The sequence below is a fragment of the Engraulis encrasicolus genome, chromosome 18 (genome assembly GCF_034702125.1).
Source record: "Engraulis encrasicolus isolate BLACKSEA-1 chromosome 18, IST_EnEncr_1.0, whole genome shotgun sequence".
NCBI lineage: Eukaryota > Metazoa > Chordata > Actinopteri > Clupeiformes > Engraulidae > Engraulis > Engraulis encrasicolus.
In genome coordinates, this window is record NC_085874.1 from 18,855,022 (window position 1) to 18,872,521 (window position 17,500).

At 45.3% G+C, this 17,500-nt stretch overlaps 2 protein-coding genes across 7 annotated transcripts in view; both read left to right on the plus strand.

Moving 5' to 3' along the window:
• The window catches only part of LOC134468727 (protein unc-13 homolog B), a 14,987-nt gene extending 577 nt beyond the window's left edge, over positions 1-14,410 (plus strand). Inside the window, exons 2-11 of the mRNA XM_063222600.1 lie at positions 235-323; positions 930-1,076; positions 5,754-5,877; positions 6,441-6,485; positions 7,262-7,333; positions 7,963-8,110; positions 9,521-9,577; positions 11,118-11,204; positions 12,424-12,583; positions 13,954-14,410. Coding sequence (XP_063078670.1) covers positions 235-323; positions 930-1,076; positions 5,754-5,877; positions 6,441-6,485; positions 7,262-7,333; positions 7,963-8,110; positions 9,521-9,577; positions 11,118-11,204; positions 12,424-12,583; positions 13,954-14,239 — 1,215 coding nt within the window. The 3' untranslated portion in view covers positions 14,240-14,410. The remainder of the gene's footprint in view (positions 1-234; positions 324-929; positions 1,077-5,753; positions 5,878-6,440; positions 6,486-7,261; positions 7,334-7,962; positions 8,111-9,520; positions 9,578-11,117; positions 11,205-12,423; positions 12,584-13,953) is intronic.
• Positions 1-17,500, plus strand: part of myo6a (myosin VIa) — a 183,459-nt gene that overhangs the window by 68,580 nt on the left and 97,379 nt on the right. The window lies entirely within an intron of this gene.

The window sequence follows — 17,500 nt, forward strand, 5'->3', positions numbered from 1 at the left end:
CCTCTCCTCCTCTCCTCTCCTCCCCTCTCCTCCCCTCTCCCCCCTCTCCTCTCCTCTCCTCTCCTCTCCTCAACAGCATTTTCTGACTCACTGCTGAGAGAGGAAGAGAGAGACAGAGAGAGAGAGAGACAGACAGAGACAGAGACAGACAGAAACAACGTGAGAGTTCAATAGAGAGAGCTGCTGTGTTGATGCTGTCCCATGTGTTGATCTATGTCCCTGTGCTGTCTCCAGCTGGATCCCGAAGCCGGGGAGATGCTGAATGATCTGCAGGTGAAGCTCAACACGGTGCTGGACAACCTGAGTGCCATGTTTGGGAGGAGGTGAGTTTGCTTGTGCTTTGGCGAAGGCGGCTGAGGTGTGTGTGTGTGTGTGTGTGCGTGCGTGTGTGCGTGCGTGCGTGTCAATGCTTTCTCTATCTAATAATCTGCCAATCTCATACCACTTGGTAACCTCAAGCTCCAAAGGGGATAGGGACTGATTCACACCAAACGTTTCCTCTACGTTCCACTCTTTACACAAGTCACACTGTATTGAAAGAGAGGAAAATCTCCATAAAAATCTCCCTCCTCCTCCTCTTCCTCTTCCTCTACATCTCCCCCCTCCTCCTCTCCCTCTCTCCTTTCTCTCCCTCCTCTTCCCTCTCACTCATTTATCTCATCATGTTCCTCACATCTTCACCCCCTTCTCCTCATCTCATCCTCCTTCTTCTCCTGTTCCTCTCCATTATTTGCATCTTCTTCCTGCTCCTGCTTCCTCCCTCTCACCTTTCTCTCCCTCCTCATCTTCCTCTTTCTCATGTATCTCCTCTTCCTCCTCCTTCTCCTGCTCCTCCTTCTGATCATCCTCCCCCTCTTCCTCTTCCTCTTCATCTTCATCATCCTCCTCTAGTCATGACTCTAACGTGTGTCCCCCATGTTGCATTGCAGCTTCCAGCCCAAGATCAATGTGTGCATGCGTCAGGTGGGGGAGTTGCTGTATCAGATCAAAGGGCCGCTGAACGCCAACGCTCGCAACTCCGCCGAGGCAGACGCTGACAACGTGCTCCGCCCACTCATGGAGTTCCTGGACGCCACGTAAGCCAAGCACACCCTGTGACAGCATAACAGTCTTAGCCTATGTCAATCGCTGTTTTATATTTAAACATCTTAGTTTATGTCACTCATGGACGCCAAATAAGTCCAGCAACAGAACACATTGTGTTCTTTCCGATATGCAGACTCATGTCCTCGGCCCATGCTTATGGCCTCACATTTCACTGACGGCCCGCCTCCATGGAGAAATCAATTAAGTTTCCCCGCTGTCAGCCTAGCCACAACATTTTTTGGGGGACTATTCTTCAGTCACCATCCCGATTGACATTATGACATAAGTATTGTGCTCATGCTAGTTATTGAAGTAGTCCCTAGACACCAAGTAAGCTCCAAACACATAACACACCACAATACTGTAGTTTGTAATACTTATGGAGTTCCACAACACCTTGTAAACCACGAACACACTGCTCTTCACAGCATGACAGCATGACCGCTGCAGCCGACATCTTTGAACCTGTTCACACTAGTCATTTTGGGTCATTTCACGTGAAATCAGACACTTTGGGACCCGACCGACCCGGATTTCAATCATACTTGGTGTGCCTTTTTAGTAGCAAGGTAGCACCCCAGAACTGCATTGGTTTGAATCTGACACTAATATTAAGGGAGAAACAGACTAGGAAAGGTTCACATGTGAGAGTAGGACACTATACATTCAGCCTTGAATATATCAGTCAGTGTTAGTCACAAAAAGATGCCTGTGGTGTTATTTGAAAGCTCTTTTCTGGCTCTACATATTACACAATCAGCTTGGAATACAACAACTCTCAGAATATGAATTATGATAAATTGAAAAATTAAAAATTGAATATCTAAAAAAACTATATTTTAAAATGGCCAGTTCCTTGTCCAAACGTAGCCGGCAATGTCATTAGCAACACCTCAAATGCTGGTGTTCGGTTCTTTATTCATTTCAGAGAGAATTTGACTCACAAATATGGCATCATACAGACCACTTACTAATAATATGGTAATACCATAGTAGCATCACATGACAAAACAAAAACAAAACAAAAATGGTCAGTTTCCATGGTCCCAGGTTTCAGAAACTAAGGCAGATGTCCATTTATACACACCAAATGATGATATGTGAATGTTTGAACATTCCTTCTCTGTGTACCTGTGTCATCTTCCCTTTACCGTACTTTAAAGAGATAATCAATGGCTACACTCTCATTTTGTACTCTACCAGTGCATTTGAAGCAGCAGCTGTGTCTTTTGTAGATAATGTATAAGTACGTCCCGTTGCAGTTACAGGTTCCACTACCAGAAGCACATCCTGATGATCCATGACAAGTCTATCTGGTCTGAAGGGAAAAGTGAAGGATGGAGATGGTCCATGAGGATGCAGGAAGTTCAGTTTCACCTCTCCAGTGCTCGGCATACATTCCTCAACACATGCTAGCCACCAGTTGCCATCATATACAGCTACAACATACCCTTTGATGCTTGAAAATGTAACACATTCCTTTATTGAGCTCACTCTTTCAACTCTGCCTTCTCTGAATGCTGAAAATGGCTAAACTTCCACTGTATCCATTGACAATGGGCAGAAGCTGTGTAGTTTTTGAGTACCTGGAATAGTTCTTGCAGATTCCAACCTTTTCAACAGGTTCTCAGCTTCATGATGGTACATCTCTGTTGTGGCAAACTGGCAATGGATGTTCTTGAGAGAGATGCACCATCATGAAGCTGAGAACCTGTTGAAGAGGTTTGAATCTGCAAGAACTATTCCAGGTACTCAAAAACTACACAGCTTCTGCCCATTGTCAATGGACATTAGGCCATTTTCCGCATTCAGAGAAGGAGTTGAAAGAGTGAGCTCAGTAAAGGAATGTGTTACATTTTCAAGCATCAAAGGGTGTGTTGTAGCTGTATATGATGGCAACTGGTGGCTAGCATGTGTTGAGGAATGTATGCTGAGCACTGGAGAGGTGAAACTGAACTTCCTGCATCCTCATGGACCATCTCCATCCTTCACTTTTCCCTTCAGACCAGATAGACTTGTCATGGATCATCAGGATGTGCTTCTGGTAGTGGAACCTAACTGCAACAGGACGTACTTATACATTATCTACAAAAGACACAGCTGCTGCTTCAAATGCACTGGTAGAGTACAAAATGAGAGTGTAGCCATTGATTATCTCTTTAAAGTACGGTAAAGGGAAGATGACACAGGTACACAGAGAAGGAATGTTCAAACATTCACATATCATCATTTGGTGTGTATAAATGGACATCTGCCTTAGTTTCTGAAACCTGGGACCATGGAAACTGACCATTTCTGTTTTGTTTTTGTTTTGTCATGTGATGCTACTATGGTATTACCATATTATTAGTAAGTGGTCTGTATGATGCCATATTTGTGAGTCAAATTCTCTCTGAAATGAATAAAGAACCGAACACCAGCATTTCAGGTGTTGCTAATGACATTACCGGCTACGTTTGGACAAGGAACTGGCCATTTTAAAATATAGTTTTTTTAGATATTCAATTTTTAATTTTTCAATTTATCATGATTCATATTCTGAGAGTTGTTGTATTCCAAGCTGATTGTGTAATATGTAGAGCCAGAAAAGAGCTTTCAAACAATACCACAGGCATCTTTTTGTGACTAACACTGACTGATATATTCAAGGCTGAATGTATAGTGTCCTACCCTAAAATGTGAACCTTTCCTAGTCTGTTTCTCCCTTAATATTAGTGTCAGATTCAAACCAATGCAGTTCTGGGGTGCTACCTTGCTACTAAAAAGGCACACCAAGTATGATTGAAATCCGGATCGGTCGGGTCCCAAAGCGTCTGATTTCACGTGAAATGACCCTTTTGCCTTGTGTACTTGGGTCTAGACCCACTATGAAACTTCCATTGTCATTCTGACACAACACACCACAGCAAATGGAATTGCATGTATGCCTCACATGTGCAAGGGGGAAGCCTAACTGGCACCCCAGGGGAGCAGTAGCAAACAGAATTACTATGTTGAACGTCAGTTTGCCTAAGGCATACTGAGCATAAGGATAAGGAAACAAACAGAAGTACATCTGGAACATTTGGTGTGTTTCACCTTTTTCCAACAACACCAAGCACTGAAATATCTGTAAAAGTTAATAAATTGACTTTCTTCAACAAATAGCTTGCAAAAGTCAATCATGTATTTCTTATCCAAGAAATAAACCAGCACAAGCTTTGCATAGCCGTCCAGCATGTCAGTGCTGTGTGTAGTTTGTGCAGGCGCATTGGCAGATGACTTTGACAGTTTCTATGGTGGTCGCGGTTGGTAGTAGCTACCACAGTGACTCCTCTAGAGGATGCTCACTAATTGGAGGAAGAGCCACCCACGCCTCACCTGCCATTATTACAGATTATATATCTGCTGTTAGTATAGATTGTTATACCTATATGGGGCAGCCGTGGCCTAATTGCTTATGGAGGTGGACTTAAAATCCCAACCCTACACCTCACTCCCTCCCTACACTTAACCCCACATTGCTCTAGGGCCTTAGCCTGATAAACCAGCCTAAATGTGAGACCGGAGTAATTTAGTCTGGCCCCGATGAACGATATCTTCAAAGATTGTTGATGAGAACAACCTGTTGGGTTTTTTTGGGTTAGTAGTACTACTCCACTCCACCTACTGTAACGTGCTGTACCTCCACTAGCAGATGCTCACTAATTAGAGGTAGTGCCACCAACGCCTTCTCAGCTATTATTATCCTTGCCATAATTACAGCAGTGACTTGCTACTGTGGAGATTTCCATATGGCTATGCCATTTGTACAGGTGCACTTTGGAAAGGATGAACCGCCTAGAACAGTGTTTCCCAAGCTTTTTTATGATGAGTACCCCATCACTCATGCTCCATACATATATCTGTTTATCTATCCTAATGTGACTACACTCCACATTTTTGTTATTATTCAACATTTTTCCGTATACCCTCTGAGGTGTGCTTGGGTATCTCTGGTACACGTACCCCTGGTAGGGAAACACTGGCCTACAGTACAGGGTTCCATTTTGATTTGGTTATTGTATAGTTTTTCTACTCGTAGTCTACAAGACATGCTAAATCATCTGTGATACAAAGATACAAATCTAATACCTTCATTAATATTCTACAATTATTACTAATGTGTGTACTACTTCCCTATGAAGGCTAATCGTAGTAACTACTGTCAAACTTGATTTAGTCCATGAAAGAGGACCCACAATATAGTGGAAGGGCTCACTCTAACCTATGCTTCAGATGATGATGTGTGGGGCAACTTGTTTCAGTAATGCTGTTGGGACAGTAGCACACTATTTTTCACCCGCTGAACTTCATTGATAACCAAGCAGGCATCTTCTCATGTCCACTCATCTTGTGAACCTATCGTCAATCATGCTGTCGTCAGGCAACACTGCTCAAAAAGAGTCCCTATGAACCGTGTGTGTGTGTGTGTGCGTGTGTGTGTGCGCGTGCGTTGCGTGCGTGCGTACCATCAACGGCCACCCTCCTCTTCCATTCCCACGCAACACCCAACCTGTATACTGTATATATGCAGGAAGCAACGCAATAAAAGGTGTCATCTCAACATTGAACATCTAACTGGTTGCTACATGCCGCAGTGACATCACTGAAAAGTTGATTGTGTTGATTTGTGTGTGTGTCCTCAGTCTGAGCATGTTTGCGGACATGTGTGAGAAGACGGTGCTGAAGAGAGTGCTGAAGGACTTGTGGAGGATCACCCTCATTGGCATGGAGAAGACCATCGTACTGCCTCAGAGCAACGAAAGCCTGGTACACACACACAGACACACACACACAAACACACACACACACACACACACACACACACACACACACACACACACACACACACACACACACACACACACACACACACACACACACACACACACACACAAGGTAGAGATAAATAGCTCCACTATATGGTTATTATAGTGGGACCAAAGACTTTCTTGGTTCTTTTAACTGTAACTTGATAGGACTACCGTATGCAGCTACTTGTGTACATGTAGGCCCTCTAGTGGTGTTTACATGTCATTGACACATGATTATGTATAACATTAGATTTTATGGACACACAAACTAGTATGATCTTCGTGTGGATATGCAGTTGTCATGATTGACATGCTAAGAAAGTGGAAGAGCTTTAATGATCGACTTGAATGATATTGGGATAGCTTTAATTCTGGATTATATGATGTCCAATGCAAAGACAGACAGGTCAGACAGAGTGAATGACCGAAAAAGGGTAGTTGTACCACACAGGGGTTTAGCGTTTAATTACACATTATTTTTCTAATGTCCTTTTTGTGGTTGTGTTTCTCTGTCCTCAGGGTGCCCAGCTTCTCACCGCTGCCACCAAGCTCTCCAATCTGAAGGTACAGCACAGTGGTGATGATGTCCATACTTAACACTCACTACACCACATTGCACCATGCAGTCATTATGCACACAGCTCTCCCTGAACTGTATCGGTGATGTCCATTCACTCACTACACCACATTGCACCCCATTGCATCATATGCATACAGCTCTCCAATCACAAAGAACAGCATAATGGTGGACTCACTCAGTCACTACACCACATTCAAATGTTACAATTTGCACTTATTGAAGAAGCAACTAAACTCTCCGATCTGAAGGTACAGTATAATGTTGGGGTCATACAGTCACTGCACCACATTAAAATGTTACAATTTGCAGAATTGAAGAAGCAACTTAAACTCTCTGATCGTACACTATGATGCTGTACTACACCACAGCTAGTGCTATACTGTACTGAACTACATGACATTAAACTTTAAAGCATGCCTCATTAAACTGCCCAGTTTCCAAGTACAGTATAATGGTGACATTACCGCATCGTACAGTTGCTGCACGACATGATACTACTGTACTGTACACTCATTAAGCCGTATAGTCATTAAGCAAGAAGTTCACACAGCTGCAGCTACTCACCTCATGTGAAGACGCACTGCTCTTTGATGGCAGGTAATTGGTGTCGTCTTCTTCTTTTCTCTTTCTTCTTCTTCTTCTTCTTCTCCCTCTCTCTCTCTCTCTCTCTCTCTCTCTCTCTCTCTCTCTCTCTCTCTCTCTCTCTCTCTCTCTCTCTCTCTCTCTCTCTCTCTCTCTCTCTCTCTCTCTCTCTCTCCAGGGAGGTGGGGAGGCTAAAAGCCTGTCGCCACGGCAGTGTGCAATTATGGAGGTGGCTCTGGACACCATTAAGGTGAGGAGGCTCATGGGAAGACTTGCTACTGAATGGTGTCTATTTGTTGAAGTATTTGTGTTGCATGTTTTACATTGTCTATCTATCTATCTATCTATCTATCTATCCATCTATCTATCTATCTATCTATCTATCTATCTATCTATCTATCTATCTATCTATCTATCTATCTATCTATCTATCTATCTAGCTATCTAGCTATCTGTCTATTTCTCTCTCTAGCAGAGCTTGACAAAATCTCTCTCTCTCTCTCTCTCTCTCTCTCTCTCTCTCTCTCCCTCTCTCTCTCTCTCTCCCCCTCTCTCTCTCTTTCTCATGTATGTTATCCAGGCACATAATCAAGCCACGCTACTAAATGTGTATATGGGGACTGCTGTGTGTGCGTGGGTCCTTTAGATGTTAACTCCAACACTAACTAATGTGTGCATGTGGTGACTGGTGTGTGTGTGTGTGTGTGTGTGTGTGTGTGTGTGTGTGTGTGTGTGTGTGTGTGTGTGTGTGTGTGTGTGTGTGTGTGTGTGTGTGTGTGTGTGTGTGTGTGTGTGTGTGTGTGTGTCTGCGTGTGTCTGCGTGTGTCTGCGTGTGTGTGTGTGTGCTTGCGTGCGTGTGTGCGTGCGTGTGTCTGGCAGGCGTTCTTCCATGCTGGAGGTAACGGGTTAAAGAAGGCCTACCTGGAGAAGAGCACAGAGCTTTCCTCCCTGCGATACGCCCTGTCACTCTACACACAGAGCACAGACTCCCTCATCAAGACCTTTGTCACCACTCAACACGCTCAGAGTAAGAACACAAACCAACACAATATTACATTACATATTACAATAATTGTTGTTATCCTAATCTCTGAACAAGCTGTTGAAACATTGAAATGTTAGTCGGGTGTTTGCACATAATAAACACTTAAAAACTAAGATGCGGTGTGCTCCAGCCTCTACTTTCAAGTGCACATTTGTCCTACTGTGATGCACCTGCAGGATGAGGGATGATGCGTAGAGATCCAATTGAACTGTATTACTAATAGGGATGCAAATTATCGATTATTTCATTAATCATTAGTTGATAGCCTTATCGATCGACTTACGATTAATTGATAAGTGGCGTTTTCCCCCCCAAAATCTCAATGTTTCTCCAAAAAAACTACAAAATCTTTTTTTTTTCATTAAAAATTGAGATAAAATACCACATTTAAATGAATTCTATTTCAATTCTTTGATCCAAAGGTGATTTAAATATTCCCACTATTCACACCCCTCTTCACACACACTCTTCACATGCCCATTTCACCTGGGTCTCTTGTCAGTTGAATTGTCGATTAATTGCAATTAATGTTTTTTAATCGATTAACACATTGATCGATTAAAGTCGATTAATCGTTTGCATCCCTAATTACTAACAATACTTTGTGGCCAGTCAACATCCAGGGTAGCACACACAAATGTTGGGCCTTATGTATTTTGGGCCCCCCATTCAACCATATATCTTCATAAATCAGACTGTTTGTGGGGCCCCTATACATGGGTTCTAAATTTCTGTTTTGTCATGACTGCGCGAAACTAGCTGCGCACAATTCCACCTCTGACTGTTGGAAACCGCTAACGGTCAAAAAAATAACTCACGTGGTTGGTTGTCAGTGTCTTGCCCCTCCTCACAACACCATGTTTATTACCCAAAAAAACCTTCTATATGCATGGGGCCCTTCTGAATGACACTCCTGAGCACACAGACCATACAGGCGCATACAATGGCGGCCCTACAATGGTTGGTGCCCTGAGCGATGCCCCCTCCGGAGACCAAAATCAGCTAAAAAATACTATAACTGATAAATTCACTGTTACTATGTTAATATTGCAATTATGTGATTCCACAATTATTATAGATTGTTGAAACAAATATTTCCAATTTGCTCACATCAATTGTGCAGCACATTGACATGTGTTTAACCTCCTGTCCCTCTCCTCTCCTCTCCTCTCCTCTCCTCTCCTCTCCTCTCCTCTCCTCTCCTCCTCTCCTTTCCTCTCCTCTCCTCTCCTCTGCTCTCCACTCCTCTCCCCTCTCCTCTCCCCTCTCCTCTCCTCTCCTCTCCTCTCCTCTCCTCCTCTCTCCTCTCCTCTTTTTCCTCTCCTCTCCTCTCCTCTCCTCTCCTCTCTTCTGCCGTGTGCTCCCCCTGCTCTGTCTCCTGCTGTGCTTTAGTCCATAATGGGATGGGCATTAGGATTGTGCCCAATGAGAAGGTCCGACCAGACAGACGTAAGTAACTAATGCACCCTGCACTGCACAAACTATGCACATATACAACATATGATATGTCCTGCCTGGGACCGCAGATGTAAACCATCTAGAGGCTAACATCTGGTGCAATGCATGAAATGGCAGTATTAATGTTTTAATTGTACAGTACATGGTAGCAAGGATATTGTTGCACTCAAGATGCTTAGAGAAATAAGCAAGTTTGTGGACCCAAAAAGAGCAGTTCAGGGTAGCAGGTTCGCACACTGAATAAGACACTAAGGTCAAGCACAAGAACATTTTTATTTTCTTGCTCTCAGAAAAAAATAAAATAAAAAAACTCCTTGTGATTGACCTTTGTGTCTTACTGTTTTCAGTGTGCAAACCTGCTCTCATCCTTTAATTGTACGTGGTTCCTTATAAAGTAAACTGAACTGAACTGATATTGGGAGGGAAAGTGGAAAACAGCGATCCTAGCGGTTACGTTCCAAACACCAGGGTGATCCTATTGAAACTCCCATAGACAAGTTTTTTTTTAAAAATCCCACAAAGATATGACTTGGAACTATAACACCAGACACATTTTTCAGCGTACACAATAGCATGAACTACTACCTGTGAAAATCTTAAGTCATTTTTTGCCCTTTTAAGAAAAATAGAAATTGTGCCAATCTGGTCGGAAACGGACTACAGCTCCCAGCATGCTGTGCTTCGCGCCTCGTTGACAACACAGAGAAACAAATGAACGCGAACGAACGCAAGTTCTTCGCATATCTTCACATTCTTGTAATCCTATGAGTTCCACATTGTCTTCTTATTACACATATATACACGCGATCATTTTGGTATGGTTTTAAATTCTCTAGAAGATATGATGGCTTCTGTGGTGACGAGTAACCACCTCTCTGGCTCATGTTTGGCTATGCTAATTTGGCTATGCTAATTACATGGAGTAAACAAGCCACACATGCCAGTCAGTGTAGTTCTGTATTAGCTTTTTAAAGAATATTAAAATCAGCTCAGATCAGTGAAAAACCGAACATTTTACCACCTGATTCGATAAAACGGGCCAACATGCCCATAATATGACTGCCACTACGTCTACTTCGTCGTCAGGGCCGAGATGTAATTTTTCAAAGAAAAAAAACATTCATTTGTTGCAGGGGGTTGGAACGTTGCCAGCAGGGGGCGATGAGATTACTTTCCCTCCCTATTGTGCATTCACTCATACACACAACCCCTAATATGTACAAGCCAACTGTGACATCATTTAGAAAGATGGAAGTCCCTACTACTACACCATGCTCTGCACAACCCATAGACATACACTTAAACTTACACAGCCATTTACAAAACCATAATACAGACAAACCAACTGTGGCATGCTATGTTTATTATTGATCTAGACACATTGTAAATTCATCCTGATTACCTTGAGATTTATTGACAAAGTTTGTTGATCTATTATATTATATTGTATTGTATTGTATTGTATTGTATTATATTTTATTATATTTTATTATATTACATACAACTCTCTGTCTCACCCCTGTCACCATAGCGGCTGGAGTGGAGCGTTCGGTGGGAGAGGCGATCATCCAAGTGGACATGGCGCCACCTGCTGCAGAGCAGAAACTGAACGTCAAGGGTGAGCAACACAGGAGACACACACACAAACATGCCTGTGCGCTCGTAACCAAGCAGGCACATACGTGTACAGACTGATGCACACAAGCATAGACACACACACAAACACACACACACACACACACACACACACACACACACACACACACACACACACACAAATGAGCGCAAAAAGATGCACATGCACACACACACTCTCTCTCTCTCTCGCATACACACACACACACACACACACACACACACACACTGTGACAACTATTCACCAATAGGTCAGCAGACTGGGGTTTTTGTGCAAGCTGTTTCAAATCATATCATTTGGTGCACTGCCTTGCAAAACACACAGATAACAAGCACTTGTATTTGCAGTCACATAGCATGGCTTTTACTGCTCAGCCTTTTTGTTTGTGTTAGCTGTGTCAAGCGCTAGCCCATTACTGCAAGCAAATGCATTTTTGCTTTTAGACTTTTGCCACTAACCAATGAATCCTACTGTATGGTTTCTACTGTTATTTTTCTAACAAGGATCCACTTATTCATCAGCCTTCATTTCCATTCATGAATCAGTATTGTCAAAAACATTCTCCTCCACCCAGAGATAAGAGTGTGGATCTTGGCACACTGGAATCTGGTTGTCGTCATCAATGATATGAAGTGGCGGATGTCTGATTTTATTACAATTAATGACACTTGCCATACAGCATACTCAGTGTCCCCTGTTTGAGACATGTCTGTGTCTGTTTCCCCAAGTGGTCGCCATCAATGACATGTAGTGGCAGACCTCTGGATTTAGAACAATTAATGCCACTTATAAGCCTGATTCGGACTTTTATTACCTATGGACACCCGGTAATTCGGAATAACTACGGAAACACAGACGTCCTGGGGTAATTTCATGCCCCATGTCCATATGTGCGCCGTTTGCACCCCCTTATAATGTCTGTGAATTGAGTGAATAACAGACGTTTGCTTATCCAATCCGAATGCGGCAAGAAAAATCACAGAGGTCCGGGGGTAATTACGAATTACCATAGGTCCATTGGTAATATTTATTCCGTGCGAATCGGGCTTAAGACATATTTAATGTCACCTGTCCTATCTGTTTGTCCTACAGTCATAGCCGTCAATGACATGAAGTGGCAGACCTCTGGATTTAGAACAATTAATGCCACTTATAGACATACTGTATTTAATGTCACCTGTCCTATGTGTTTATCCTACAGTCATAGCCATCAATGACATGAAGTGGCAGACATCCGGCATGTTCCGTCCCTTCGTGGAGGTGAACCTGGTGGGTCCGCTGCTCGCCGAGAAGAAACGCAAATTCCAGACCAAGTCCAAGAACAACAGCTGGTCGGCCAAGTTCAACGAGACATTCCCCTTGTGAGTTGACCTGGGACTTCTAGGATACAATAAATTTTAATGCAGAATAGAATAGAATAGAATAGAATAGAATAGAATAGAATAGAATAGAATAGAATAGAACAGAATAGAGCAGAATAGAAGAAGGAGTTCTTATTTTTGTTTTGTATGAATTGTTATTATATGTGTCCACAATAACAACTCAAAGCAGACAGTGCATACATATTTACGTAACTCTGGACGTGTACAGGTACTGAGTAAAAAGTCAATCAGATAATTCAAAAAGAAAACAAGTATACCCACATACAGGTACTGCTCTTTGTAACGATTTCAGTTGACAAACAAGTGGGATCTCATTTCACAAACAATATTTCATTTATCAAATAAAAAAATCACTGAGGCCAGCTGCAGTATGTGGGTATACTTTTTTTCTGATTAATTTATCTGATGGACTTTTTACTCTGCACAGTCATATGTACACGTCCAGAATTGGATGTGTGTGCACTGTCTGCTATGAGTTGTTACTATGGACACATACAATGTAAACAGTCTGTATGTGCAATGGTATAAAGGTTCGTTCGATGTTTGAAAGCCATTAGCCTTTTTTGTCTAAAGCATTTTTAGTGAATTTCATCTAAAATGTTTTGTTGACTGTAAGGTGCTAGTTACACACGTGAATATTTTTAAACGTGGTTATTTTTTTATCCGTTTACCTAAAAGCACGACATGTGGATAACTTTTTTAAAAACTCCATTGTGATGTGTGTGCTTTATCCCTCTAAATGGGATATTTTGAAATAGTTTTGAACTCTGGTTATGTGTAAACGCGAGGCCAAAACCAATGCATTTTCAAAAATATCCATATACTGTACATACATGTAAAAGGTTTCTAAATGTATTGACATTTCCCATCACTAATGGTCTCATTCTTGGGAGCTTATTTACTTATTGGAGGATTTATTTAAATCCTCTTTATTTGTCGTCTGGGATTTTGTGCTTTTATAATTCTCTTGCACTCTGACCTTTCGTGTTTCGGTCTTCTTTTTCATTTCCTGTTCTTCCTGTCTTTTTTCCTCTTCCTTTCTCTCTCACTCTGTCTTTCACACACACACACACACACGCACACACACACACACACACACACACACACACACGCACACACACACACACACACACACACACACACTTGTACGGTCTTTCACTCTCCCTTCCTCCTTCCTCCTCTCTCTGTCCTCTCTCACTCTTTCACACACACACACACACACACACACACACACACACACACACACACACACACACACACACACACACACACCTCTCTCTCTCTGCTCCTCTCATTCTCTCACACATACACATCCCACCCACCCCACCTCACCATCCCCCCGCTCTCAGTGTGCTGGGCAAGGGCCTGAAGGCCGACCTGTACGAGATCCAGATCACAGTGAAGGACTACTGTTTCGGCCGTGCGGACCGCACAGTGGGCATCGCGGTGCTGCAGCTGCGTGACGTGGCCGAACGCCGCAGCTCCGTCAGCTGGTGCCCCATGGGGCCGCGCATCGGCATGGACGAGACCGGCGTCACCGCACTGCGCATCCTCTCGCAGAGGCCCAACGACGAAGTCGCCAAGGAGTTCGTTAAGCTCAAGTCCGAGGTGCGGCCCGCCGAGGAGGGCAGATGAGCAGCCGTGACCATGACCTTGTGACCTTGAGCACGACCTTGTGACATCACATTACACTGATCACTTTTATCCAAGGAGTTTGTCAAGCTCAAGTCTGAGGTGTGGCCTGCCGAAGAGGACAGATGATTTGAGTAGGGTTGATGACCTTGTGACCTTGAGCCTGACCTTGTTACATTACACTACACTGCTACGCTGCAATTTCTTGAATCACAGTCGGAGGTGCGGCCCGCCAAGGAGGAAAGATGAGGAGAGCCTTGTGACCTTGATGACCTTTTAACCTTGAGCCGCCAAGTTCATTACGCTACACTCTAGCAAAGACTTTCATACAAGGAGTTTGTTGAGCTCAAGTCCGAGGTGCTGCCCGACAAGGAGAGCAAATTAATTGAGTGATGCCGACGACCTTGGGAATTTGAGTCCAACCTTGAGCCTAACTTTGTTACATTACATTACACTACACTTAACACTTTTATCCAAGGAATTCGTCCAGCTCAAGTCCGAAACATGACTAGCCGGGCTAATGACCTGCGACCTTGAGAGGGCATGACAACAAACCTGATCTTGTTACATTACAGTACATTACACTTAGCAGACATTTCCTTCAAAGGAGTTTGTCAAACTGAAGTGCGAAGTGCTGCCTACCAAGGAGGAAAGATTGACTAAGCAACCATGACGACGATATTGAGCTCAATCTTGTGAGTGATTTGCCACGGATTTACAAACTGACCAACTGACTGAATGGTTTTCCTATTTGATTGAGTGGCTGCCTCAAGTCAGTTTCGTGCCCAACTTTGCTACATCACATTACATTACACCTACCAGACGTGTGACTCTCAGTTACTTAGGTACAGGGTACCAGTTACAATTCCTTGTGCTATGTGCGTCTTGCTCAATGGTCGTGGATGAATATGTTAATGCTAATCCTCAAACTTCTGAATTCAAGAACAAGGAGCTAAATTAGGCCACAGCCTCCTTGTGACTAATTTGTGTGGATTTACAAACTGACTGACTTTTGGTATTTGGTTGGGTGGCTTCTCTACTTGAATGATTGATTGATTGATTGATTGATTGATTGATTGATTGATTGATTGATTGATTGATTGATTGATTGATTGATTGATTGGATAAGTCAATGCTGCCAACCCCAGTCAGTGTAGATATCTCTACTCTGCTCAACTCTACTGTGTTCTACAAATGTCTATCTTTGCTGCCTCACTGCAGAATGGAACACTGGTGTCTACCTGCAGCAATACTGGTACCAGTTGCACAGGTATTCAGCTTTGCAATTGAGGACCAATACATTACATTATATAACCAATACAACAAAAGTACTCTGGACACATTGGACAGAAAAAATAGAACGTTCATCCATTGGACTACAGGAACGGATGAATATGCTATAATACCCACACAAGCACATCCTTGTCAGTCTATACAGTCAGTCGGGTCCCTCCCCGCTCTGTGTGTATGAAGACAAAGACAGAAGCTGGTGAACAGAGACATTGCATCTGTGATCTCTGTGATTTCAGCCTGTACTGTCAATTTTACTGATTGCCCTGCCAGTTCATCGTTAGCAGGTGTTTGGTGTTGCATAGGTGCACACAGCACAGGCGAGAGTGTTAGTGTGTGTGTGGGTGTGTGCACTGTATGTGTGAGTGTGTTTGTGTGTGTTTTCAAGATTGTCTGCCAACACAGCTCACACCCTTTGGATTCTCGCAGATGTCCATGCAAACAGACGGCTCCTTGAGTCTCTGTTGGAGTGCCTGAAGCCTTAAGATCAAAACTCACTGCCTCTGCCGTGACCTTGTTGGTTTGTTTACCGTACCTGCTACAAAGATGGTAGATTTCCCAAGATTCGTCATGGTGAGCCACTTCTTAGAACCACAATCATAACACTTAAGGGATGGATTGGAGCACAAATGCTCCTCTCTCGTGGGATGACAAACAAACCACAGAGCCAGAACGAATTTCTGCTTTTGCTGCAATCAACTTTTGCTGCCGCCATGACGATATCTTGCTCTGCCACTGTACCATCTTTGCAAGCTTTTCACCCAGTTACATTTCCTGGACCACTACTGCCACCTTGTGGCCAACCTTTAGATGTTAGAAAAAAAGTATTGTAATTTTAAAACATGAACTTATTTTGAACAGCTGGATGTAACTTAGTGTTCTTGACTGTGGAGAGGCTTAGCAAATCGTACTTTTCTCAGACTATTAGGAAAAGGTGCATCAGCTTTCTTTGTGAGTGAGTGCTTAGTGTCAGGAAAGCTAGTTTTGGATGATGCCATTGATGCTTTGGAGCATCTGCTAAACAAAAGGGAAACCAAAAGAGCTGCATCATTTCCAGTCTTCTGATACCCAAACTCTCACTCTTCTACCTACAGCCCTTAAATGAATCAAGTGGCTGTCAAAGAACAATCATGCATTCAAGTTAAGGTTAATTACTTGCTCTCACTATGTATTATGCTATATGACGGCACTGACAAGGTTTGTTCGGGTGACTGGGTCACTGGGAGGTGTGGTTAAGTTTCTCGTAGGAACGTAAGGGATCACGCCACGGGCCGGGAGATGGTGTATTACAAATAGGTGGGGGGGGGGGGGGGGGGGGGGGGGGGGGGGGGGGGGGGGGGGGGGGGGGGGGGGGGGGGGGGGGGGGGGGGGGGGGGGGGGGGGGGGGGGGGGGGGGGGGGGGGGGGGGGGGGGGGGGGGGGGGGGGGGGGGGGGGGGGGGGGGGGGGGGGGGGGGGGGGGGGGGGGGGGGGGGGGGGGGGGGGGGGGGGGGGGGGGGGGGGGGGGGGGGGGGGGGGGGGGGGGGGGGGGGGGGGGGGGGGGGGGGGGGGGGGGGGGGGGGGGGGGGGGGGGGGGGGGGGGGGGGGGGGGGGGGGGGGGGGGGGGGGGGGGGGGGGGGGGGGGGGGGGGGGGGGGGGGGGGGGGGGGGGGGGGGGGGGGGGGGGGGGGGGGGGGGGGGGGGGGGGGGGGGGGGGGGGGGGGGGGGGGGGGGGGGGGGGGGGGGGGGGGGGGGGGGGGGGGGGGGGGGGGGGGGGGGGGGGGGGGGGGGGGGGGGGGGGGGGGGGGGGGGGGGGGGGGGGGGGGGGGGGGGGGGGGGGGGGGGGGGGGGGGGGGGGGGGGGGGGGGGGGGGGGGGGGGGGGGGGGGGGGGGGGGGGGGGGGGGGGGGGGGGGGGGGGGGGGGGGGGGGGGGGGGGGGGGGGGGGGGGGGGGGGGGGGGGGGGGGGGGGGGGGGGGGGGGGGGGGGGGGGGGGGGGG